The sequence below is a fragment of the Penicillium concentricum genome, assembly GCF_028827145.1.
Source record: "Penicillium concentricum strain IBT 3081 chromosome Unknown utg000002l_segment0_segment0, whole genome shotgun sequence".
Classification (NCBI taxonomy): domain Eukaryota; kingdom Fungi; phylum Ascomycota; class Eurotiomycetes; order Eurotiales; family Aspergillaceae; genus Penicillium; species Penicillium concentricum.
The window spans coordinates 6,728,893-6,752,824 of NW_026622755.1; the positions used below are offsets into that span (position 1 = coordinate 6,728,893).

Sequence of the window (23,932 nt, forward strand, 5' to 3'; positions counted from 1 at the left end):
AGTCATAGACATCCAATGTCCTTTTTTAACATCCCATTTCCATGAAATCTTCCAGTATCTCCCTTAATCCATAAACTTGCACAGGGGCAATCTGTAATCATCCACAACCCAGTAAGCCCGGCGCACACCCTCCCATTCACCCTCCAACTTGGGCACATCAATCTCCTCCCACTGTACATCAAACCCAGCCTCGAAGAGATCCATCTCCGCGACCTTCTGGTAGACATCATATGAGATTTGACGATCAGCGCCCATGCCATTGAAGAATCCCCAACGACCCTCTTGCTCCAACAACCCAATAACCTGCTCAGAGAAGAAGTCCCGGAAATCACTATATGACTCCGCAAAGGTATCGTAGTAGATAGCATCGAACGTCTCCCCAGTTGCCACAAGGCCAGGAAGGATATCCTGCCAGCGACCCTGGTGGATAACAACACCGGGCTTAGTATCCCACCCGCGTCGCTTCATCTCCTCAACAACCTCCGCGTGAGCTTCGACAATGTGGTGCACCGCTGGCCCTTGCTCCTGGAAAAATCCATCCACAATACCCATCCCGTGACCGATGTTCAAAACTTTCAGCCCGGGTGTCGGGAGCAGTGCTGCCGCGGACTTGCGCATGATATCGCTTTCCCAGCGCATCATCACGCCATTCTGGTCTGCGTCCAGGATCCGGTCATTCTGGATGTTCAGGCGCGACTCCAGATACTGCGAGTTGGACACTTCTGGGTTGGCCGGGGTAGCTGTGGTTGTGGTTTCTGCTGTGGGTTCGGCGGAAGCATCGACGAGTTCAGGTGCTGCCTCGGCCTCGGTCTCACCCTCGGCTTCCTCCTCGTCGTCGTCCTCGGATAGCTCTTCGTACGCATCGAGACGATTCAGCAGCAACTCTGCGCGAACGCCTGCGTCGACGATCAACTCGTACAAATCGAGAGCGCCGATCCGGCGCGCGATACAGCCGGGTGTCTCGTTGTTCGTATCGAGATCATTCCAGATAGCGCCCTCCTGCAGGAGGAACTTGACTGTCTCCACTGCTGCTTTCACGGTCTCGGAGTCTAGACTGGGGTTCGACTCTGAGGTGGTCGCACCATTGGTGCTGGCAGTCTCTGTATCGGGCTCGCAGGCGGCGATTGCGGCGTGCAGAGGTGAGAAGCCGGTCTCGGTGTCTTTGACGTTTGCGGCGTCGGGAAGCATAGACTGTGTGCGGAGGAGACGACGCAGCTTGGACTGGTCATGTTGTGATGCGGCGAGGAGGATCTCTTGCACGTCAAGGTCGATATCGACCTCGGAGAGGTGAACTGGGGTATTGTCGGTGACTTCGGGCATGATCTGGTTGCTGTTAGTGGGGGTTCGCGAAGAGTTATTTCCAAAAAAAATTGGATTTGGTTAGTTTTCCAATTGATACTCACGAATGAAATGTAATACTTACTAGTCAATACTAGTCAAGTGTGTTGAACTGTTATCAAATCAAAAGTGGTGCCCCTCCGAATCAGAAAAATCGACTCGCCGCCTTCGTCCCCGCATGGAGAAAATATATATGAGCCCTACAGGTCTATAGCCACTTACGAAGAATTACTATGAGAAGCCTTAGAAAAAAAATAGAGAAGAGTCCACATTCAGATGCTCGGTAATCCAGCTATTTGTACAATAATTCACATTCCTTCTCGCAGCGCCATTAAGTATCAAGGGGAATGAATTTATTTGCCCTCCTCGTTGAAGGAGTGGACATTCAGGCCCAATCCTTGGCTGTCCAAGTAGAGCTTGTTCTTGCCACCGCTCTCATGCAGGATCTGAGCAATGTGACGGGCGTTTTCGATCTTCCGGAGCTCGATGTAACTCTTGCTCTTCTTGATCGCATCACCAATAAGCTCGGCGGAGCGGGCCTCACCCTGTGCGCGGACAATGAAGGCCTGCTTCTCTTGGCGGGCCTTGTCGACCATGAATGCAGCACGCTGAGCGTCTTGCTGTGCGACCTGCTTGGCCTCAACGGCGGCGGTGAACTCGGGGGAGAAGGTCAAGTGCTGTGTGGAGATACTGTGTTAGAAGCTGTTTGGTCTTGAGTAAGGAAAAAATGCACGTACTGTCAAGGACACATCGTCCAGAGCAATGTTGAAACGGGCAGCCCGGCGAGCCAGGTTCTCCCGCACCAGACGGGCAACGTTCTCACGCTGTGTGATCAACTGACTGGCGTTGAACTGGGCAACAACGCTCTTCAGAACCTCGTTGACGATTGAGGGTAGAACGCGCTCATCGAAGTCTTGGCCCAGAGTTCGGTAGATCTGGGGGAGAGCATCCACGCGGGGTCTGGAGAGGACACGGCAGGTGATGTTCACCATCTGCAAGTCCTTGGTACCGGTGAGGGAAGGGATGCTGCGAGGTTTCGCACGGACATCGTAGATGATGGGAGTTTCGAACCACGGGATTTGGAAGTGAGTACCTAAAGTTATCCAAATGTGAGAGAGAGCTCCTTTGCCCGGCTAGCTACTTTTCATACCTTCATTGTAGATCTCCTTCTGAACACCACCTAAGCGCGAGTATTTGATGGCACGGTGACCACCGTCCACTAAAAACTAGTTAGAAGCTTGATTCATTGTGCAAATGAGTATAACATACCGTTAAATAGAGCATTTGACGCGACGTAGGTGCCAATACCGGCCAGAACGAGAGTTCCGATAAGTCCCATGCCTCCTCGGCCACCACCGGATGGCATGCCACCGAAGCCGGCCTTGCGCTTGGACAGCATAACTTGCAGGCGCTCCCACGCCTCCCGTTGATTTTGAGACATGATGTGAGGAAGTGCACGGAGGGGATTGGAGATGGATGAGGACTGACTTGGACTGATGCTCGAGCGGATGAGGTGAGGTTGCGGGCGGTGAGAGAAAGTCAGGCAGAATTAGTGTTTCTTTGCTTGCCTCGACCTCTTTTGCCTTTCCCACTCGCATTTCATTTCCTATCGCAATCATGGCTCCCGATCGGACTGGGAAGAGTGTATTCCTGGGGAATATCCCCTACAGTATGTTACTGCAGCTGTCTGTCTAACCGATGCGATTCTAATCTTTCTCTAGACCTCACCGAGGAACAGGTCAAAGACATCCTCAGCACGGCTGGTACCGTTACCAAGTTCCGATTGATGATGAATCCCGAGACCGGCAAGCCCAAAGGTTATGGATTCGCAGATTTTGCGGACGCGGACGCCGCCGCCTCGGCGGTCCGCAACCTGAACGACCACGAAGTCATGGGCCGCAAGATCCGTGTTGATTGGCCTCACAACAACGAGAAGGATTCCATACCCCCAGATTACTCGCAGCAGTCACAACCAATGATGAACCAAGATCCCACACAGCAGCAACAAATTCCAGGCTCCGCGCCGCTGCCTCCTCTCCCCCCAGGCGTGGAACTCCCGCCTCAAATCGACTGCCCTAACGCCATCTCCCATACCCTCGCATCTCTCCCACCAAATCAATTGCTTGATGTTCTGACGCAAATGAAATCCCTCGCGGTTGCCGATCCGGCGCGTGCCACTGAACTGCTGCGCCAAGCGCCTCAGCTCGCCTACGCCGTCTTCCAGGCTCTACTTCTCATGAACCTGGTCGAATACCAGCTGCTTGGTTCTATCGTCGAACAGGCCGCCCAGCCCCCCCAAGTACCTCAACAGCAAACCCCCCAACAATTCCAACAGTACGGTGTTCCTGGTCAGATTTCTACACCGCCTGTCACCGGCACTCCTTTCGCCCCTCCCCCGGCTCAATCTGCTGCCCCGATGCATGGCCAGGAAGAGCTCCTTCAGCAAGTTCTCAGCATGCCGCAGGCTGCTATCGATGCTTTGCCTCCCATGGAAAGAAGCCAAATCATGCTATTACGCCAGCAATTGATGCAGAGTGGCATGCGGTAGGGTATTGTCGTTTACTGAGACTGCAATATCTATGGATTCGGATAATTTGTGGCTCTGCTCGTCGAGGGCAAGCCTGGCATGGCCAATATTTTATTTTTTCCCTTTTCTTATGCCACTGTACTAGGCGAATGGGTGGCGCAAAGGGGTTGTCATTTTTTCCCATTGATTTGCATACAGGGTCAATCTTAAGCTCTACCTTCAGAATAGTAGCAGAATGATATCTTGATTCTCTTAGTATTTCTTATTTCTATCAACGTCTGCCTTGCTTTCCTTTAGAGTCTTTAGCCAAAGGCAAAGTGCCTTAACCCGTGGGCATATTTGGCTCGTTTGCCAGTGACAGTGGAACTCTCCACCGTTACTTCGCCGTTTGTGAGCTTGACACAGCTGCATTGGCAAATTCTAGACTTGGTACTACCTAGCCACTCTATCACCATGGCTGGGAGCTTTCTTACAATGAAGTTTTGGCGAATCCTACATATGATATTCAATGTTTGGTGGGTAACTACCAACCCATCAATTCACCGGAACCAATCACGTTCGACACTGGCTTATTTCATAGTCTCAATTACAATTTCCAAGGCCACAGAGGAGGCATCAGAATCGACATAGTACATATGATTGTGCTAGGCGCGCTCAAGCTCATCGACATAACGCTACCTATATCATTTGCTATAATATCTCCACTTATAGTTTATACGATAGACACATTCCATGTCATTCGAGACATCAAACAATGGATCATTTATGCAGCACCTTTGTAGTGTCATTTGAAGCTGTTGCCCGTCAATATCAATTATATCTTTCGCCGAATGATATCAGCCACTAGCTTCTGCTTAAAGGAATGCACAATGTCCATTAACAGCCCATCTGGACCCTTCCTGTTATATTAAACAATAACCATGTAGTTATCGGCATATTGCAGCAAGTTAGGAAATACAGCAATATTCTATCTGCTTAGTTTTAATAGTGTGCAAAGACGACCTCATGAAACCTTGGCCAGATGCTATGGGTGTCTTCGTCAGCCGGGCATATCTCTCAGCACGGTGATGAGCCGCCATCGCATTCGACCTAGTTAGTTGGGTGCCAGCGGAGCAAAGCTTGTTATCCTCGTCCGGGGGGTATATCTTAGCGCAGGTGTACGTCTCGGCGCAGGGCGTCCCGTCACATGTCGTCGCGCCAAATCAGGCGAGAGCTACCGGAGTGCCGGGTGTGTAGTGGTCGCCATAGTTGTCACTATTGCCTATTCAGGCGGGAGCCACCAGATCGATGCCTGCGTGTCATGCACAAATAGTTTCTTCGTGTTCAATCTCTTCTTGTTTTCTTTTTTCCCCTCCACCTTCACACGCAATCACCGCCCCAACCATTGTTTCGCATGTTTGCTACTTGCTTCGTGCTTGAGCCGGTGACAAAGGTCATCCTGTAAGTGCCTCGGTTTCGAGGCTTTTGCTAGGTTTCCCGCGTGTTTCTTGACTGGCTTGCCAGTATCACCTAAACTCCGACTACCTCAACTTCTCGCCCCCTCCTCCAACGCAGATCATGGCGTCAAAGGGGGTTCCTCCTCAGCAGCAGTCGGTGGATAGTTTGGCAACGGATGATCAGGAGCCTAGGGCCCGGGCCGATGAGATTCCTGAGCTGCGGCGGGGATGCATGATCCCTCGGGGTCGGTATCTAGCCAGTGACCTCCCGCCTCTGCATACGCTGACAGAAATTTTCGCTGACATGGCATCGAATGCCCTGAAATTGGGATTCGAGCATGTCCTCATTCGGCTCGGCAGTCGACCACTTCGGGTGGCGACAATGTGCTCAGGAACGGAAGCCCCGCTTCTGGCCCTGGAATTGATCCAGACGGGTAAGTACAATGTCCTTTCTTTTTGTTATTTCTTTTTGTTCAGTCTTTTGTTGTCTTCGATGTTCATGTTGAGATTCATGTTGCTTGTGGTTGGTTCCACGGTTGAGGTTCCTCACCTTACCTTGACTTCCAAGTCACATGTCTCCTTCCTTGCCCTAACTTTTACCTTGACTTTGCCCTGACTTCCATGCCATGATGGCTTCAGTCTGTTATTGGCATATCATTTGTTTTGCTTTCACCTCATTCTCACCTTTCTGCCTGATCTATCTCACTTCCTGCTTGGCTGTTCCTGCAATATGACTATGGAGCAATTGCTAATATTACCTTGACAGGTTTGGCAGAGGCCCAGCAACTTCGGATCTCGCACGCTTTCAGCTGCGAGATTGTTCCGTTCAAGCAATCATACATTGAACGGAACTTCCGCCCCCTATCCTGTTCCGGGACATCACCGAACTAGGTGGGGACGAGGCGTAAGTACCCCATTCATCTTCCTCTGACATGACTTTCATACTGATTTTTACTTTGAAGGCGGACCGCCTACGGGTCATCGGAAGTGATTCCCGGTGATCTCGACATCTTAGTTGCTGGAACTGCCTGTGTCGATTTCTCTCCGTTGAACAACCGCAAGAAGACGCTGCAGCAAGGCGGCGAGTCAGGAGCTACGTTCGACGGTCTCTTGCGGTACGCGGAGAGATATCGACCCCGCATGGTCGTCCAGGAGAATGTTCGGAATGCGCCCTGGGATCAGATGAAGGGAAAGTGGGAGGAGCTCGGATACCTGTCGGTTTGTGTCAATGTCGACACGAAGCATTATTACATCCCTCAGACACGCGAGCGCGGGTACATGGTGGTTATTGACAAGCGCCGCTTGGAAGCAGCGGGCCTGCTTGGAGACTCCATGGACCAGAGTGGCATTGACACTGTCACTCAACGCGTTCGTGAGCTCGCTGTCCGTTTCAAGCGGCCAGCGAGTGCGCCGGTGGGTTTGTTTTTGCTGAGTGACGACGACCGCCGACTCGAGCTCATCGAGTCGAGAGCCCGCCTTGAGTCCCGAAGCGAAACAAGCTGGGACCAGTACCAGATTCGTCACCAACGGCACCGTGACGAACTGGAACTAGGCATCGAGAGGCCAATCACTCGATCCCTGCCCGGAATCAATGACCTGAAGGCACCGGACTTCTATTGGCATCGTTTCTGGAAGACACAGCCGGAGAGAGTGTGGGAGACCGTGGATATGAATTTCTTGAAGAAGATGCTTCAAGAATATGATATGAACTTCAAGGAGTAAGTTTTCGATCTTCTCTCACTTTCACTTCACTTTCACTTCAGAAATATTTTACTAACAGTTCACTTCACAGGCGTTGGATTGACTTGTCTCAGGGAGTCGATCGAGGGAATGACAGCCTTGCTGGGTCTGGGATCGCGGGGTGCCTGACGCCAAAGGGCATCCCATTTGTGACCACCCGCGGGGGCCCCGTTTCTGGCACGGAAGCCCTTTCGTTACAAGGTCTGCCCCTCGATCGAATGCTACTCACGAGAGAAACCCAAGCCGATTTGATGGACATGGCAGGAAATGCAATGACGAGTACGGTCGTGTGTGCAATCATGCTGGCTGGTCTGATAGCCGTGCATGAGATTCTTGACGACGGCGAGGAGGGTTCAACCAACCCCGGCGATACGGAGGACAAGTCCCTTCTCTTCCCCAGTGAGGTCCACAGTCTCGTGAGAAGCAACCTCCAAATCGCCGATGACCCCATCGTCGACCATGCTGTTCTCAAAGCCAAGGCAGTGAGCAGCGTTCTGTGCTGCTCCTGCGAGAGACAGACTGGGGTTCAAGATTCAATTTATAGTTGCACACTGTGCGGACATACCGCTTGCAGGTCCTGTCGTGGAAATCCCACGCATTCGTATCTACATGTTTCCCCAATTTATCGACAAAAGCCGTCTGAGTTTATAGCGAATATGAAGGGACTTGTTCCCAAGAAGCTTATGCTGTCTGGTTTGTCCGAATTGGACTTTGAGACGTTTAGTACCCTATGCCCTACCGACAACCTCCCCCAGTTTTGGCCCGACTTTATTCTGCGCATCACGGCAGCTGTGCACGACGCTTTCCGGTTTTTCGAGATCAAGCGTGGAAGAAAATGGCGAGTTGTTTATGATGGCACGCACTCCAGCTTGTTCCTTGATATCGGCCCGGACTCCATCCAATGGCTTTTGTACGCAAAGCCCCCCAAGTCCGCGAGCACGAGAAGCGTCATCCGAGAAGTGCTAGCCAAGCCAATTGCTAGAATGAGTCCCACCTCTGGGTCGTTTGTCGAGGGTACATGGGAAGTTTGTTCACCCATTAGTACCCCGTTCTCACTTCAGATTTCTGGCCAAGGAGACCAAGTTCAATCATTCCAATCGGAGTGTGGTCTCAAAGATGCTAGATTTGTTGATGGAAAAGTCTGGGACAGTTTATTTGTTGAAGGATCCGATCAAGACATCGCAGCTCTTGATCTCGACGTCCGAGGAATCTACCAATTCCTCCCTGACTGTGGAACAGCGCTTGGTGCATTGTACAGAAAAGAAGCCACCGCCCATTTGCCTCCATTGTTCCTATTCCTTGACCCAACGAAGACTGGACCCCCCGATGAAGATGCTTGTGTGTTCGCTATTGACCACAGCCGCCTTCCTGGATATGATGTGAGAATTACGATCGCCGAGTTATCATCCTCTTGGAGATCATTGAATGTCACCTCGGATTCGCAAGATGTGAAAGCTTTCTGTCGTCGATGGGCTAAGGCCCCCGCAGCGCAGTTGAAACATTGTCCTGCCGAACAGATTACCCTCCGCACATTGCAACAAGGAATCCAAGTCTCAATTGAAAACCAGCACTGTCATAATGCTTGTATCACCCTCACCTCGCTGTCAGCAACAGCAGCAATTCTCAACCTGCCCGACGCAAATTCCGATTGGCAAGCCTGGAATCCCGAAGTCTCTATGAGAGAATTGAAAGGTCTCGCCTGGTTGTTCCCTAAGATTGCCGCGTGGTCTGACTTTGAAGACTGGAACGAAATCATCCGTTCAGGCTGTTCAGACCCCAATCATCCCACAAATGGCAATTGCAACACCTGCAACCCGCCCACCCCCAGTATCCTTTGGGGCCGTGATAACAAAGACCGAATCATCCCATACGAGAATCCCCAGGACGCCGCCATCTATGAACGTGCCATCAAAAACCGACCCTCACCGTTCTTGGTCTTCAGACGAACCAATGAACACGGAGACGCCGAATTGCGTTTCACCCTCAATGTTCAAGCTCTGTCGCACCAGGCACATGGAAAATTGGTTGGCACCGCAAGCTGTGAGACAGTAACATATCATTGGAGACTTCTCCCTCATGCGTACGACATGGGTCAGAAATACCCTGGCAGGTTTACTTTGAAGAGCAACGACAACGATAGTCCATCACCGCAACCTCCCAACTTCAAGTTCCAGCTACGTGATGAACAGCTTCGATCATTGAGCTGGATGATTTCACAAGAAGCAAAAGACATGGAACCGTTCATGGAAGAGGAAGTTGAAGAATCCATCCTCCCCTTGATGCCCTGGCGCGCCGAAGTCAAAGCGACAATGCCAAAAGTTGTTCGCGGTGGCGTGATAGCCGATGAGGTTGGATATGGAAAGACGGCTATTGTCCTTGGTCTCATCGACGCGCAGTACGAAAATGACTGCAAGTTACCTGTGGAAGAAAACGGGCTCATTGCAACAAATGCAACCCTGATCATTGTGCCCAACAACGTCTTCAGGCAGTGGGTTTCAGAAACCAAGAAGTTCCTCGAAGGAAAATATAAAGTATTGGCGATATCGTCAATTAGCAAAATCACCATCCGGGAAGTTCAAAATGCAGATATTGTTGTTTTGTCATGGAGTATCCTGGCGAACGATGCATACTATAGCCGACTTCAACAATTTACCGGAACACCCCAGGCCCCCGCAAAATCGAGCGGAGGAACAGGTCGAAATTTCGATAGCTGGTTCCACGACGCTCGTGCTTCCTTGCAGGAGTCTGTTGACATATTGAAAAGACAAGGGCCTCAGGCGATGCTCCAAGAACTGGAGGCCAGACGTCGCCGAGTTAGAGAGACTCAGGCCGACTTCACTTACGTGCCCTCTCGACGCCTCCGTGGCCAGGCATTTGCTGATGCTAATAATGGTCGTGACGAGTCTAATGCAGGAGCAGAAGAGGATTTGGATTCTGAGTCTGACTCGGGTTTCGAGGACTTTGATGCATCTGATACAAGGCACTCGACCGGAACAGCGAGTTCTGTGCGCCAGCGGAAGCGGAGGCACAGTGAGAAGAAGTCAGTGAAAGGTTCAGGAGGAAAGCGACAAAAACGCCCATCGACGGACCTGGCAGAAGTGAGCGATGACAAAAAGAAACGTGAAGCCAAATCCACCGCCGTGAAAGATGACTGCAAGGAGTTTGACATCAAAAAGACCGCCAACCAAGACTGGCGTACTGTCAAAGCTGCATTCATTCACGCATTTAGCTTCAACCGATTGGTTATCGACAAATACACATATGCCGGAGAAGAAAAACAGACACCCCTACTCTCGGTGCAGGCACGCTCCAAATGGATCCTTTCTGGGACGCCAGAAGTTGATGAATTTGCCGACATCAAGAGTATTGCGCGTTACCTTGGTCTACATCTTGGTGTGGACGACGATGGAGATTGCGATAAACCGACGCAGAACAAGAGACTACGAAACATCCGGAAAAACCACACAGCTGTCGAGGCATTCCAATATTACCAGGCACCCCACAGCAATGCCTGGTACCAAAACCGCCGAGAACATGCTCAAAGATTCCTGGACCGGTTTGCGCGTCAGAATATCGCACGCATCACACACATTCCGTTAACAGAGAAACTTATCATCACCGAACAGTCACCTGCTGAGAAGACAGCGTACGATACGTTGTTCCGAGCCGTCAAAGAAAACAAGAGACGAATCCTCGGTCCCCTGAGTGCCATCTTGTCCAAAAGTCAGTTACCTCAAGAGGCTCTCATCATGTCCTGCGTCACAACTCAAATCGGACAGCCTCCATGGAACCTTGAGAAGTGCCTCAAAGGCTCGCGGAAAGACAGCATCAAATCCGCTGAGATTTGGGCCAAAGTGGACTCGCTCACTCGACAAGCAGCGACTGTTTGGTATCGCGACATGAACCATACCGATCCCAACAACTGGCAAGACGCCCTGAACGGCGTCGCGAAGCTTGACTTTGGGGACGCACAACTCAACACACGATTCAACCAGCTCTTGGAGGGCATCATCCGCTCATACAACGAGTGGAAACTCGCCCCGGCACACCGGTCAATCGATTATTTACTCGAGGAACGGTTCCAAAAAGTCCCGAGTGCGAAGACAAGCAACACAGCTACCGGAAGAAACCCTCCCAAACCCACATCTGGAGGATCCAACGATAAATCTTCCAACTTGGTTTCGATGGCTGTCGAAAAAGCCTTGTCCGCCGAGGTCACTTCTCACTTGAAGCAAGTCCTCGAAATTGACCGGGAATACCGATTCTACGATCACCTGGTGGGCATCCAAACCTTTGGACCCCCACCCTGCCAGGGTTGTAAGAGCGATTTGCAAGAAAAAGAACATGTCAATGTCCTGAAGACCTGCGGACACGCCCTCTGCAAATGTTGCACTGCCGCCGCGATCACCAAACCACACAAACACTGCCCCATCACTGGATGCAGCGGCCAAATTGTCCAATCCAAGATCGTGCCCGGTGAAATCCTTGTCAGTGATGACCAAGGAATCCAGAGCTCCAAGCTCAACAAGCTTGTTGAGATTGTCCGCAGTGTCCCTGAGGACGACCTTGTTCTCATCTTCGTGCAAATTAGCCACTTGTTGCCCGTGGCATCGGATGCCCTCAAAGCTGCGAAAATTGACCACCGCATGGTCACGCCGACCAACTTGAAAGGAATCGCTGAGTTCATTGAGGCGCCCAAAGCAAAGAAGGGCACAGCTCAAGCACCTTCCAGACCGAAGGCTTTGATCTTGAATCTCGGAAGCTCAATGGCGGCCGGACTGTAAGTTATTTCTTTATTCTGTTATTCTTTGAAACAATACTAATCTGATACCATAGGAACCTCCAATGCGCAAATCACGTCATCTTCTTGTCACCACTCTTTGTCGCCTCTGATCATGATTATGAGGCAGGCATGACTCAAGCAATTGGACGTGCCCGACGATTCGGGCAGACAAAGCACGTTCATGTGTACCATATGCTGGTGAGAAACACATATGAAATCAACATCTTCCAGAGAGCTCGATCAAGCAAACTTGTTGAGCGTCAAGATGTTCCAGTCCTGGTGCCTGAAGGGTCGGTTTTGCAGGATGACGTCGCATATGAAGGAGATGTACTACCTGAGTCGGTTGAATAATGAACTGCACATCTATGTGGTTCGATTTTATATTCGCCGGTCGCCATGAGGGACATGGCGACCTTTTTTTTATATCAATTCAAATTCACCGGTCGTCAAGGAGGCCTTGTATGATTTATTGATTCTTCAATGTCATTTAATTTTCCAAAACTGCAAGTCTGCCGTAACATAGTGCTTTCATGTACTCTCGCATTATTTTGACCCTTCCTCAATATTGATGCTTCTGATTCCAAGTTCATCCCAATGATTTTCTGACCTCTGGTCTACTATCTAGTCTGTGCTCTAGTCTCTGCTCTCTAGTCTCTGCTTTCTAGTCTCTGCTCTCTGATCTGTCCCTTTGGTCTGCTCCCGTGGTCCGCTTAACTCTCAAGCGAATCTCATTTGAAGCAATCCTCCAGACTTTCTTTCGACACCTACTTCACTTTCCCCCGCTTATCTGTCACCATTCATTTCTACGAGATAGGATCCCGATTCTCCAAGAAAATAACGGAGGCTAGCTACGTCTTGAAGTGTTAAAAAGCGAGGCACGAGGGTAAACAAGAAGTACGATGTGTCCGTACGCTCGTACTTGCCCCCCTTGGGCCAACGGGACGGTCGTCAAGGCCTTGCCCCTTTGTGCTAGAATTCTGTCACCGACATTCCTTCCTAAAAGACGCTCTGTGCCTTTTTCTCTTTACCTTGGTGGACACGAATACGTTGACCGTCACATTATTCAAAGTTGTCCGTCCACTGGTCGCCATAGCACTCTGTGGCAGCGAGGGGGCTATGCAGCGAGTGTTGCTTTACTCTTATGAGTAAAAATACCAAACTATCTATGGTGAAGGTGTCTTGCGGGTTGAGACTCTCGTCTTGGATATGTCACAGGTAGATCGATTTAGGCTTGGGTTGGAGGGCCCGAGGTTGAGACGGTGGGATTAATATAACTACATGTGTACATGATATAATGGATGTACGTACATTTCGAGTAGAGCGTATGATCAATTGGGTGTTTTGATAGAGATACGCCGTACAAGTCTTCGATATACATAGCCCTAACTCATCCAGCGGATAAGGCCGAAGTGGCACTTGTATGTGATACCACGCAAAAAATGCACTATATTCCCTGATATAACCAGCAGGAATGATCATTACCTTGCACAGTGTAGGCACGCATCTATAAGCTCGACATCTAGAATAATAAAAGGTAATGGAAAAAAAAATCTGCGATTGGTCCTGCCGATATCCCACAGCGACTGGGCCGGATATGCATCCGGGCTCAACCAGGAACAAACGTACTGTACATGGTATGTTGTAGACAGACAAAAAAATAGGACGCCTCAAAAGTGGTTATCATTCAGGGCGCCTCGGGGCGAAGGGCGCGGTGGCCTCTAATCATCCCCCGGGTTGACCGCAGTACCCCAAGGCGGCGTTTGCTCGTCCATTCAAAAAAAACACAGCCATTATAATATCCTCCCCATCCGGAATTGACCCACGGCAATGAAGAGCTCTTTTTAATAATCTTTCTTCTTTGTGCTTTTCTATTGCTTGGGCGCGGCGTCCAATGCATTGTCCTTGCGCATCATCGTCTCCGGGTTCCACACCACCTCAGTCAGGTTGGTCAGGCCGGCGCTGTTCTCGCAGGTATCGCGTCCGCTCGCTGGGCCGGGGGCAGGGATCTTGGTGCCGGCGCCGGCACCGGTAGCGGTGGCGGCGTCCTTGAGGGCCGTCAGGATGGTCTTGATGGACTCGGGGGTCAGATCCTCGTAGTAGTCGTCGTTGATCTGGACCATGGGGGCGTTGACGCAAGCGCCCAGACATTCAACCTCGATGTATGTGAAGAGGCCATCCTCGGTGGTGTGGCCGGGGGTGATTCCGAGGTGTTCGGTAATGGCCTTGACAATGGCGGTACTACCGCAGCCGCCGAGCTGGCATGGGGTCTGGAGGATTGCGGATTAGGAGGAACAGGAAACAGTGCTGATTTCATGTGCTTACAGTGGTGCAGATCTGCACGAAGTACTTGCCAACGGGCTCACGGTTGTACATGGTGTAGAAGGTCGCAACCTCGTAAACGCGCATTGGGGGCATCTCGAGCATGCGAGCGACCTCGTTCATGACGCTGATGCTGGTGAAGCCGTGCTGGCGCTGACCGAGGTCAAGCAGGGGCATGACAGCAGCCTTCTTGTACTGGGGAGGGTAGCGCTTGAGGATCTCATCGGCAAGTGTGAGGTTCTGCTCGGAAAACTTGAACGGGAGGGTCGGGTTGTTGTTGGGCTTGTTGCGGTGCTGTTGGAGACGATCATAGTCAGCACATGGGACTTCAATTCCCCAGTCTTGAGACACAATCGGCGCCTGAAGCACAAGAGGGGTCGAAAGGAATACGCACCACCGAAAGGGAGTCGCTGAACCGTTGCGAACCGGCGGAGAAGGCTCTGTATTGGGGTTTGGGGAGCTGGTGAGCCAACTGGCGGCCGACCCGCGGGACTGAGAAGAGTTTAGAGGCCATCGCGGGCGATGAGTGAGGGTCAATTGGGGGTAGATGAGGTTGGAGGTTGGAGGAGAAGTCAAGTTGACGAGGCGTTTTACTCGGGGTGGGCCCTGACCCAATCCGCATCCAGGGATTACTACCGCCTTACCAATCCGCTATCATACAGTTGCCCTTCAATGAAATCAACACAACACTCATCTTTTGACACAATGATACTCTCAATTGTTCTAATTGAAACTTGAAATTCCTTGAAATTATATACCGGGAAACTGACAAATGCAGAACAAGATAATTACCGTCCTAATTGCATCGCCTTATTGTGCCGCATCCCATCAACCAGATCTTCAATCGACCAGCTAAACGTTCTCCATCTTATAAACCTCATAAGCAACCTCCTCATACGGATGCGCCAAGATCAAAGCATCGACTGCATTCAGCATAATGTCCCGACCAAGACACATAATCTCGACCTTGACCTCCTCGCACCGTTCCAAGGCACCGACGGCTCCGACCGCCGGGGCTGCGCCCTCGTTTGGCAGAAACTGGCCTGTGCCGACAGTCTGGAAACAGCATTTGGTATACTTCCCACCTGGGAATGACCCTGCGCCTGTAGCGAAGATGGCTTCCTTACAGGTCTCCACGTTGGCAGTCGGGACAAAGAAGATCAGCTTGTAGCGGTCTGGAAGGGAGGAGGTGGACATTTTGTGCTTTGGGTAGGTGGAGTTATCTCTGTGGCTTCGTTTGGAGAGATTCAGTAGTCCCGCTCTTTGCTGGAGGGCTGTTCTTGGGTTGATTGCGAAGCACGATGCTAAACGCAGGGTATATGATATCTGGGATCGTAGTCGGGGACGGAAAGTAGACCTCGTGAGGCTCCAGGTACCACGAAGGATGTTTCGGGACATGAAATACTGTGTCGTGCCGCAGGGCTGACTGTCAAGCATCAAGTACACAAGTGAGGAGTCGTCTAGACATGGACGGATCTGGACAATGATGCCTGATTTATAAGGCACCAGTGATATGAACCTTGGAGCTACAAATGTCTTCCAAGGTACTTCGTCGAGAAATGATGTAAAGAATATTTAACATGTTATGCTCCTGGTATATACTTCAGTTGAAAGATAGTATACAAAAATGTTGAAACACAGGGTATCAGATGCACCACTCACGCCCACCACAGCCACAACCCAAACAGAAATCAATACATACACCAACAATCGGAATTTATACAGCAATGGTGTGCATACGTGTATACTCATTGATATGCGCCTCGATACTTGCCAGCATCTCCGCCTTGCGCGAGTCCTCAACCCAGCTCTCCTGCACACTATTCTCAGCAATGATCCTCCACTCCTGCACATTCAGGCTGAAAGCCTCCTGCACAGCGCAGTAGTTATCAAGAATATAACCACCGAAATAAGCAGGATCGTCACTGTTGATTGAGAACTTGACTCCAGCCTCCAAGAACCGCCGAATAGGCACCTCCTTCACAGAGGTGACACAGCGCAGCCGCACATTCGACAACGGACAGACGGTAAGCAGGATACCCTCACGCGCAACACGCCGCATCAACTCCTCATCCTCAACCAGCCGGATACCATGATCAATACGCTGGGCACCAAGCTCGAGCGCAGTACTGATATAAGTCGGATCACCTTCCTCGCCGGCATGCGCCGTGAGCGGGATATTCTTCTGCGCGGCTGACGCATAGATGTCGCGGAACATGTCTTTCGGCGGGCCAACTTCTGAAGAAGACCAGCCAAGTCCATGCACAACGCCAGACTCAAAGTGCTTGTGAGCCACGAACTCGTCGTAGACTTCCTTGGCCGACGAGACAGGGAGATGCCGGACAAAACAAAGGATTAGTCGTGTGCTCAGGCCGAGCTCCTTCTCGGCGCGCTTGCACCCCTTCGAGAAGCCTGTGACAATGGTGTCATATGGTACACCGCGGCTTTCGTGTACTTGCGGGTCGAAGAAGACTTCTGCGTGGTGGACGCCGTCTGCGTGCGCTTTTTGGAAGTATGCCCAGGCTACGTCTGCGAAGTCTTGCTCCGTGCGGAGGACAACCATGCCTTCGAAGAAGAAGTGTAGGAAGTCGTCCAGGTTACTGAAGTGCTCATAGCGTGTCTTGAGTGTCTCGACCGAAGTATAAACTGGGTCGGTCGGCAAGGTGATACCATTGCGCGCCGCGAGCTCGAAGATGAGTTCTGGCTCTAGGGTGCCCTCTAAATGGACGTGGTGCTCACATTTAGGGAGGCCCTTGAGGAACTCGTGTAAAGGAGATTGACACATTGTTGCGGATTGTAGTGAGTACCGTTTGGATGTAAAGATTTTCTAGATCAATGCGGGGACATATAAGCGCCGGACGAGTTTCCCTTTTCTTCCGCCGGTGTCTCAGGTTATCATGGCTTTTCTTTCGTGACACAGCTGTGTCTTATCACGTTTAATTCCAAAATTAGGCCCATCTATGGGCTTGTGCTCCGGAGGTCTCCGAATTCCATGTCGAATGAAAATGAACAGAATCTGTCAAACGGCTGAGTCCGAGAGACTCCAATCACAGCTCCTCTATACACTTCGTGCAAGTACAACGTGGATGATATGCAATATTGTATGTTAAAATTTATTTGAATCTAATATTCACACTTTTCAGCCCTCTATCTAAACTCCGAAAAAACCCCCCCCCGGACTCAGAATAAAAGAGAATATACGTGAGTGTAACCCATATCCAGGGCTAAACACGCATTTCAGCACCAGCAGCCTTTCGTAGCCGGTTCATGACAGCTGCAGCCAGGTCACCCTCGCGATCTGACACGCCTTCCACGTAGATAACATCGACATCAAGCTCATCCAGCCCGCGTAGGGCAGCAAAGAGACCATGCGCGATGGAAACTGCGTCTGAGCCAAGATGGTAATCATATGCCATCTTCGTGCGGCTACTCGGGTTTCCATTCTCCATCACAGGGAGCGGGAAACTGACAATGTTGTCAATGGCAGAAGACACAGGGCTCATGGTACTGGCGATGTCCTCTTCCGAAGCGAGCTCCAAGCCGAGCTTCCAGTTCCGCGTGCGGATAATACCAATTTTCTGCGCGCCAATGGCTGTATCTTTCAAGTCCTTTCTGACATGCTTCATCACTCCGGCTGGGTTGGATGTCGACTCGAAGAGAACAACTCGTGCTTTTGGCGAATAGTGGCGGTACTTCATGCCCGGTGCGCGTGGAACCTCCTTCACGTCTAGCGTGCCATCTTTGTAGCCGACTGCTACGTTTTCCCACCCTTCGCATTTCCGGATTTCCTCGATGCCAATGCCGCCAGGGCGCAGAATCGCTGGCGGGTCGCATAACCCGTCGACCACGGTGCTCTCGACACCAACGCCGGATGCGCCGCCGTCGAGGATCAGCTCAATGCGGCCTTTGAGATCGTGGTGTACGTGCTGCGCGGTTGTTGGGGATGGTTTGGTGGATGCATTTGCAGATGGCGCGGCGAGGGGACGGTCTGTTGCGTGGATGAGTAGACGCGCCAGTGGGGAAGAGGGAATTCGGACGCCGAATGTGGTCAGGCTGGAGGTGACCTCCGGGGCCAGGATGGATCCGGATGGGTTAGGTAGAATGATTGTCAGTGCGCCGGGCCAGAATCTATCGATCAAAGGCTTGTAGATTGAGGGGAGGCCGATTTGCGGCGTTTTTGTTGAGCCAGGACTGCCCGGAGAGGTGGGATTAAGCAGACGCCCAAGCATGTCGATTGAGTCGACATGAACAATCAACGGGTTGTCTGAGGGCCGCTGTTTCGCACGGTAGATTCCCTGGACAGAAGAACTGCGGGTGGCATCGGCTCCTAGGCCATATACTGTCTCAGTAGGAAACGCGACGGGGATGTCACTGGACCGGAGGAGATTGGCAGCCTCTTCGATGGCCTTGGACTCGGGTGTTTTTTGGCTGCGCTCCTTCTCCCACCATTCCGCCAAAGATAAATCGCCGGGTCCTTGGCTGAGCCGTTGAACCGGGACAACTCGCGTTTGTGTAGACATCGTAAAGAATCTGGCACAACTGCGCTGACAGTGGCCGGCAGAAGTGCGAGTGAAAAGCAACGTGGTGTTTGAGAAGACTTCAATGACGCACCATTCAGGCGCACACGATATCAGATGAGGGGCGAAATGATGCCCGAGGGGGCCGGGTTGTGGTTGCGCGGGGCAAAGTCTTTTTTACTCTGCAGCGTAGGTCTAAATGTCGTCTTTAGGATACACGATCGACTATCATTCTGCGCAATGCCGTCAGAAGCGATAAGGGGCCCTATATGGAAGATCGCGAGAAAATCGACTTCGAGGTCATGACGTCGGATGACTCAGCGTATCAGGAACACCTGCCGTCACATCGACAACGATATTATTGACAATATATTTGGAAGAATGGGATATCTGGTTTTAATCATGAGTGTATGAGGTTGAAATAAGTGTATATGAACTAGTCGAAGCGGGGTTGTGGCTGATCAGGTGTAGAGACCAAGCTTTGGTATACATCGGCTCAATATAATATCTTGTCCATGGGTATAACCCGGTTGAATCCAAACCTCTAATCTATGAACTCCCTAATGTATACACAAGACTCGATCATTTTTTCTTGCCCTTACCACCTCCCCTGCCTCCTCCACCTCCACCCTTTCCACCTTTGCCCTTGCCCTTATCACCACCTCCGGCACCTCCAGTTCCCGCAGTCATGATGCGCACCTTGCCCACAACCATGGTGTTGATAATTTCTGTATCCTTCCAGCCCTTGATGAGCTCCCCCTCCCGTTCCCGGAGACGCTCCGCGTCGACGCGAGAGATGCCGACATCTTCGGCGTGCTCCTTCTTGACCTTTCCGGTGGTGGTCTCGGACACCCACCGACCAATAATCTCCTTTACAGCCTTGCCCTTCTTCACGGAACCCGGCTGCAGCTTGACTTTGTATTTGTAGCGTCCAAGAGCAGCCCATGGAGCACACACAGGAATAGCAGCAATAATTTCGTCATCCGTAGTTGGTGTACCCACCAAGGCTGGAATCCAGGTGAGATCCGCAGCTTCTGCGGCAGCTGTCTCCTCGTTGTAATCGTCTGTTCCATTTTCCATGAATTGGGCCTGGCGCTTGCGCTCGGCTTCGGCAGCACGCTCATGCTGGGCCCGTCGTCGTTGTCTTTGCGCCTCGGCCTCTCGCTCACGCTGCTCCTTGGCTTCCGCTGCCTTGGCCGCCTTTGCGGCTTTGCCCTTGTTGGCACCCACCAAGCGAAGAGCAAGTTCTCGCTCGTCATCGTCTTGATGGGCATACTTAGCAGCAGCGCGCTTGTCCTTCGCCCGCTTGCCGCGAGTAGGCGCGATGCGTGGTACAACTGGTTCTTCATCGCCGGGACGATCAAGAGGCTTGCCTTGTCGCAAGGTACGTCGCTCTCGAGCATTCAAGTTCGGTTCTTCACTTGTCTCGGGTACAGAGTTTTGACCTGCCGTGGATGTAGCTTCTTCTCCCTCCAGCTGATCTTCTGCAACTCCTTGCTCCAGCTCATCCTTTGACTCTTCTTCCGGCTCAGACTCGGAGTCCGATTCTTGAGTTGGCTGAGAGGTGGGGAGCCCGGAATCGCCTTGCTGGAGAGGGTTTCTGGTGGCCGCTTTATCATCTTCATCCTCCTCTCCAGATCCCGCATCTTCTTTCTCTGCGTCTTCCTTCTCTGCGTCTTCCTTCTCTGCGTCTTCCTTCTCCGTGTCTTCCTTTGCATCTTCGGTGGTCTCTTCGGTGGCCTCTGTCTGCCCTGGGGCCTCTGACTCCACGGCGTCCTTTGGGTCAGAAGCCTCAGTCTCATCTGTAGGAGTTATAGCAGCCTGCGGAACGTCGGATGTGTCAAATCGCTGCTTATGGTTTCGAACGCTTTCCTGGCTGACTTGGAACATAATACCAAATCCAAGCACCAGTTGCGATGGGGCCAAGAACTTCTTCTCTCCCTTGATTTGGAATACACCTGTGGGCATGATTCCACTACCATTCTCTGCGATTTTCGATACCTGATGAGCATGCGCCCACCAAGCGGACATGACAGCCTTAGAATCCCAAGCAATTGAAGTCGCAACGCAAAGGTTGCCGGCTTGAGATAGTGTGCTTGGAGAGATTGGTGCGTCTGCACTACCAGGTCGGTTCTTCACCACGATTGGCGTAGCACCTTCGAGGTCAGCGTGCACAAAGATATCGCCCTTAGACAGATAACGCCGGTAGAGCAATTCGCTCTGCATAGCATCACGTGCACTATTAATGTTAGTAAATGTCCCAAACCGGTGCTGAATGGGGCCACATACCCTATAACCAAGTAACCCTCTGAAGAAATGAAAAAGATAAATTTCTCAAACCAGAATGGGGTTCGAGCCTGTCGAAGCACTTGCTTCTCTTTCTTCAAGCCTTTCTTGAGGTCGATCGTCACCTTTTTCTCGTGGCTCTTCAGCGCCTTCGTAGACGATTGAGCTGTCCTTTGTTCCTTCTCCGAAGCTTGCTTCTTCTGGTCATAATATTGCGATGCGTTCGCCCATGGGGTCAACCCAAGGTCAATGTCAATGGTCAATAGCTTAGACTCTCGTTCCGCACGGCCTCTCTCTTGTTCTGCTTCGTTCTCTGAGTCGGAGTCTGATTCATCGCTGCTAGAAAATTCCTCGTCTTCATCCTCGTCGTCGCCGGCCTCTCCAAGAAGTAGGGTGACCGTGTTTTCGTACAGTTTGAGGGGCAATTTGATGGTTTGCGCCACTGGGTTGCCGCGATCCTGCTCCATCTCGATCAAGCGCGCAATCTCACCCCAGTCCATTCCCTGGGCCACCAGTCCATTGACAGCATCCACTGCCTCTTGGACTCGATAAACATTGTCCTGAATAGCATCCGCTTTACGGATATGAAGCTCTTGTACGTTCTTGAGCTCATCAATTCGCTTTTTGTGCTCTGATCGCACGGATTCGAGCTTCTTCTTGGCTGCCTCCTCGCGCTCTGTCAATCGCGACTCGAGTCGCTGAGATTCAAGAGATGAGAAGTATTCGTCGACCGTGGCATTGAAACGCTCGAACTCCAGAATCTTTATTCCTGGTTTATTTTCAAACTGCCGAGGCTTGAACGGGTGAAAGTCCTCGTACAGCAGACCCGGGGCTTTTGACGAAGTTTCTCCTTCCGGGATGGGCCGCGTGTCTTCTTTCGCAATAATGTAGCCCGGATGGCTGTCGCCAGAATCAAAGGAGTTGGAAATTCGCTGCGATTCTTCTAGCACCTCTTTCACAGTCTGCAGGAGATCTTGGCTCCCTAAGACTTGGTCCAATGGTGTTGTAGTATCAAATTCCTTGGTCGCAAAGACGTGGTCTAAGAGCAAGGGAGGATATTCAGGAAAGCCTTGCGACAATGCCTTTCGCAAAATATCTGCTCCTTTTTTCTTGGACTTTTTGGGCGCATTCCCCTCTTGGGCAGAAAATGCCTGTGCCTTTTCTAGTGTCTGCAAGATTCGATCCGCTGTGATATCCGGAACCCCGTTATAGTTCTGCTTATTAGACACAGTGTACTTGAGTCCAGCCTTGATCTCTTCTCCACCATCACCGGCCGCGACCTGGCGGAAGAAAGCCAGAATGTTGTACTCTCGGTCTGTCAAGATAATGTTCCCACCAGCGAAGAATTCGAGGAAGACGTGGTATGCGCCATCGCTGAACGAGATGTCGATGATGCGATCAGTACCAATTTGGGAGATGCCTGTAATCCGACGAGACTTTAGGTACTTTCGGAGACGGGTCACAAATGGCGAAGGTGTGGTTGCCGCGGTTCGCGAATATTGGGTGACATGAGTGCGAAAACCGGAGTCAATAATGAGTTGGCGCCGGTGGTCTGGCTTGGCGAGTTTGAAGAGGAATATACGCTATAAGAATAGTCCATCAGCTCATTATCCTGTGATAACGACGAGAAAAGAATAGAGCGTACGTACCGAGGACAGATCGTAAATGTTGGACACACGGAGGTTGACACACTCCGACGCCAATTCCTGCGTAATAACCTGGAAATGTCAGTATAGTATATTCTGCACGGTAAATATGAATATACCTTAACGTCCAAGGACGAGAATCTCTGCTTCATAGCTGTGTTTGTGAACAGAAAGGAATTTTTGAGGGTGACGTATGCGGGGCTGGAACTAGCTGTACGAGGAAATCGACCATGCGAGTTAATACTGCCAGACAGAAAACTAGACATCTACCCCACTCACCTCCAGCTAGTATTTAGATCATGGACACTGCGTAAATGTGTAAGATTGTACCTCGGTGGGTTAAACAGGAATTTCTCAATATATCAACAGGTCGGAAGAAATGGTGGATAGTAGAAAGTAATTAGGATATTGGACATCTTTACATATTGGATCAAGGCGGAACAAAGGGCGGTGCATGAGATAAACCAATCAAATATGTGCTCTCGGGGTCCTAATTCGGAATAGCGGGAATAGCGGCCATCACGCATTATTTATATACTTCAGTTTTCTCCAGGGCTATAAGAAGTACTGACATAGCATCGATGCTATATAAATTTCTTAGTTTGGCATTAACTCACATTTTACACGGTGTTTTACCTTGTTTACCACCTATATTCTATATTTTGCTACTGATCATAATCCCTATCTACAACACCAATAATGGCGAAATATTATGAGGAAACACATATAGAGAAGTTATCTAGGAAGACACCAGAAAGACACGACAAAGCCGCATAAGCCGCCCACTCTTGTCGTGGCTATACTTGCAAAAGTGCCCAAAGAAGATATAAAGGTCATGTTCTTTGTGGGCTGGTTCCATAGGGAACATATTTCGGCTCTTTTCATATATCTCTCGCTTATCCGTCATATATATATCACCTGAGAAGAGATTTTGTGTCTGTGAGAGAGAGAGAGGAGAAGGGAAGGAGTCATAGGCACTATTATACTCGAAATCAACGCCCATGGCATAAAACCCAGGTGCAAACTCCAGGGAATTTGCGAGGCTGTGAGTGGGCATTCGGTCTTATTCTCATGCATGTCAATATTAACGCAGATTTATCTCCAGTGACCTACCTAGTCTTCATAGTTCTTTAATCAAGATTCGGCTGAATCCCTCCGATGCCAATTTCCCCCTTTTGGTATTTTGTGAGTATGTTTTCAAACGCTTTCGGGAATATTTAGAACAATCTACAACTATTAACGAGATTAAAGGTGTTATTTCCATTGAAAGCTTCGATGTCCTCCTAGCTTTGCTGTGTTCCAGCAAGATCAATTGCGGAATCCAAGAACCCAGAGCCAAG

General features: G+C 50.8%; 10 protein-coding genes across 10 annotated transcripts; 2 read left to right on the forward strand and 8 right to left on the reverse strand.

Annotated features, from left to right (window-relative positions):
* Positions 1-63: 63 nt before the first annotated feature.
* rmt2 (protein-arginine N5-methyltransferase) lies at positions 64-1,320 on the reverse strand (the record flags this gene model as incomplete). The annotated part of the gene is made up of 1 exon (XM_056723996.1): positions 64-1,320. One exon carries the CDS (start codon positions 1,318-1,320, stop codon positions 64-66), a length of 1,257 nt encoding a protein of 418 aa, XP_056580246.1.
* Positions 1,321-1,691: 371 nt separating this feature from the next.
* Positions 1,692-2,779, reverse strand: N7517_006267 (prohibitin subunit PHB2; the record flags this gene model as incomplete). Its single annotated transcript, XM_056723997.1, has 4 exons — positions 1,692-2,015; positions 2,076-2,431; positions 2,489-2,557; positions 2,608-2,779. 4 exons carry the CDS (start codon positions 2,777-2,779, stop codon positions 1,692-1,694), a joined length of 921 nt encoding a protein of 306 aa, XP_056580247.1.
* A 176-nt stretch (positions 2,780-2,955) lies between these two features.
* Positions 2,956-3,886, forward strand: N7517_006268 (putative polyadenylation factor subunit CstF64; the record flags this gene model as incomplete). Its single annotated transcript, XM_056723998.1, has 2 exons — positions 2,956-3,007; positions 3,060-3,886. The coding sequence occupies 2 exons, from the start codon at positions 2,956-2,958 to the stop codon at positions 3,884-3,886; spliced, it is 879 nt and encodes a 292-aa protein (XP_056580248.1).
* A 1,536-nt stretch (positions 3,887-5,422) lies between these two features.
* On the forward strand, positions 5,423-12,175 carry N7517_006269 (putative SNF2 family helicase; the record flags this gene model as incomplete). Its single annotated transcript, XM_056723999.1, has 6 exons — positions 5,423-5,735; positions 6,068-6,169; positions 6,193-6,205; positions 6,264-7,019; positions 7,094-11,821; positions 11,878-12,175. 6 exons carry the CDS (start codon positions 5,423-5,425, stop codon positions 12,173-12,175), a joined length of 6,210 nt encoding a protein of 2,069 aa, XP_056580249.1.
* A 1,517-nt stretch (positions 12,176-13,692) lies between these two features.
* Positions 13,693-14,765, reverse strand: N7517_006270 (complex I 24 kDa subunit family protein; the record flags this gene model as incomplete). Its single annotated transcript, XM_056724000.1, has 3 exons — positions 13,693-14,091; positions 14,147-14,437; positions 14,538-14,765. 3 exons carry the CDS (start codon positions 14,763-14,765, stop codon positions 13,693-13,695), a joined length of 918 nt encoding a protein of 305 aa, XP_056580250.1.
* Positions 14,766-14,995: 230 nt separating this feature from the next.
* Positions 14,996-15,340, reverse strand: N7517_006271 (uncharacterized protein; the record flags this gene model as incomplete). Its single annotated transcript, XM_056724001.1, has 1 exon — positions 14,996-15,340. The coding sequence occupies one exon, from the start codon at positions 15,338-15,340 to the stop codon at positions 14,996-14,998; it is 345 nt and encodes a 114-aa protein (XP_056580251.1).
* A 520-nt stretch (positions 15,341-15,860) lies between these two features.
* On the reverse strand, positions 15,861-16,928 carry aah1 (adenosine deaminase; the record flags this gene model as incomplete). The annotated part of the gene is made up of 1 exon (XM_056724002.1): positions 15,861-16,928. One exon carries the CDS (start codon positions 16,926-16,928, stop codon positions 15,861-15,863), a length of 1,068 nt encoding a protein of 355 aa, XP_056580252.1.
* A 439-nt stretch (positions 16,929-17,367) lies between these two features.
* N7517_006273 (L-threonylcarbamoyladenylate synthase) lies at positions 17,368-18,663 on the reverse strand (the record flags this gene model as incomplete). The annotated part of the gene is made up of 1 exon (XM_056724003.1): positions 17,368-18,663. The coding sequence occupies one exon, from the start codon at positions 18,661-18,663 to the stop codon at positions 17,368-17,370; it is 1,296 nt and encodes a 431-aa protein (XP_056580253.1).
* A 110-nt stretch (positions 18,664-18,773) lies between these two features.
* Positions 18,774-19,152, reverse strand: N7517_006274 (uncharacterized protein; the record flags this gene model as incomplete). The annotated part of the gene is made up of 2 exons (XM_056724004.1): positions 18,774-18,925; positions 19,098-19,152. 2 exons carry the CDS (start codon positions 19,150-19,152, stop codon positions 18,774-18,776), a joined length of 207 nt encoding a protein of 68 aa, XP_056580254.1.
* A 90-nt stretch (positions 19,153-19,242) lies between these two features.
* N7517_006275 (putative DUF814 domain protein) lies at positions 19,243-22,744 on the reverse strand (the record flags this gene model as incomplete). Its single annotated transcript, XM_056724005.1, has 4 exons — positions 19,243-20,899; positions 20,950-22,529; positions 22,596-22,664; positions 22,712-22,744. The coding sequence occupies 4 exons, from the start codon at positions 22,742-22,744 to the stop codon at positions 19,243-19,245; spliced, it is 3,339 nt and encodes a 1,112-aa protein (XP_056580255.1).
* Positions 22,745-23,932: the final 1,188 nt, after the last annotated feature.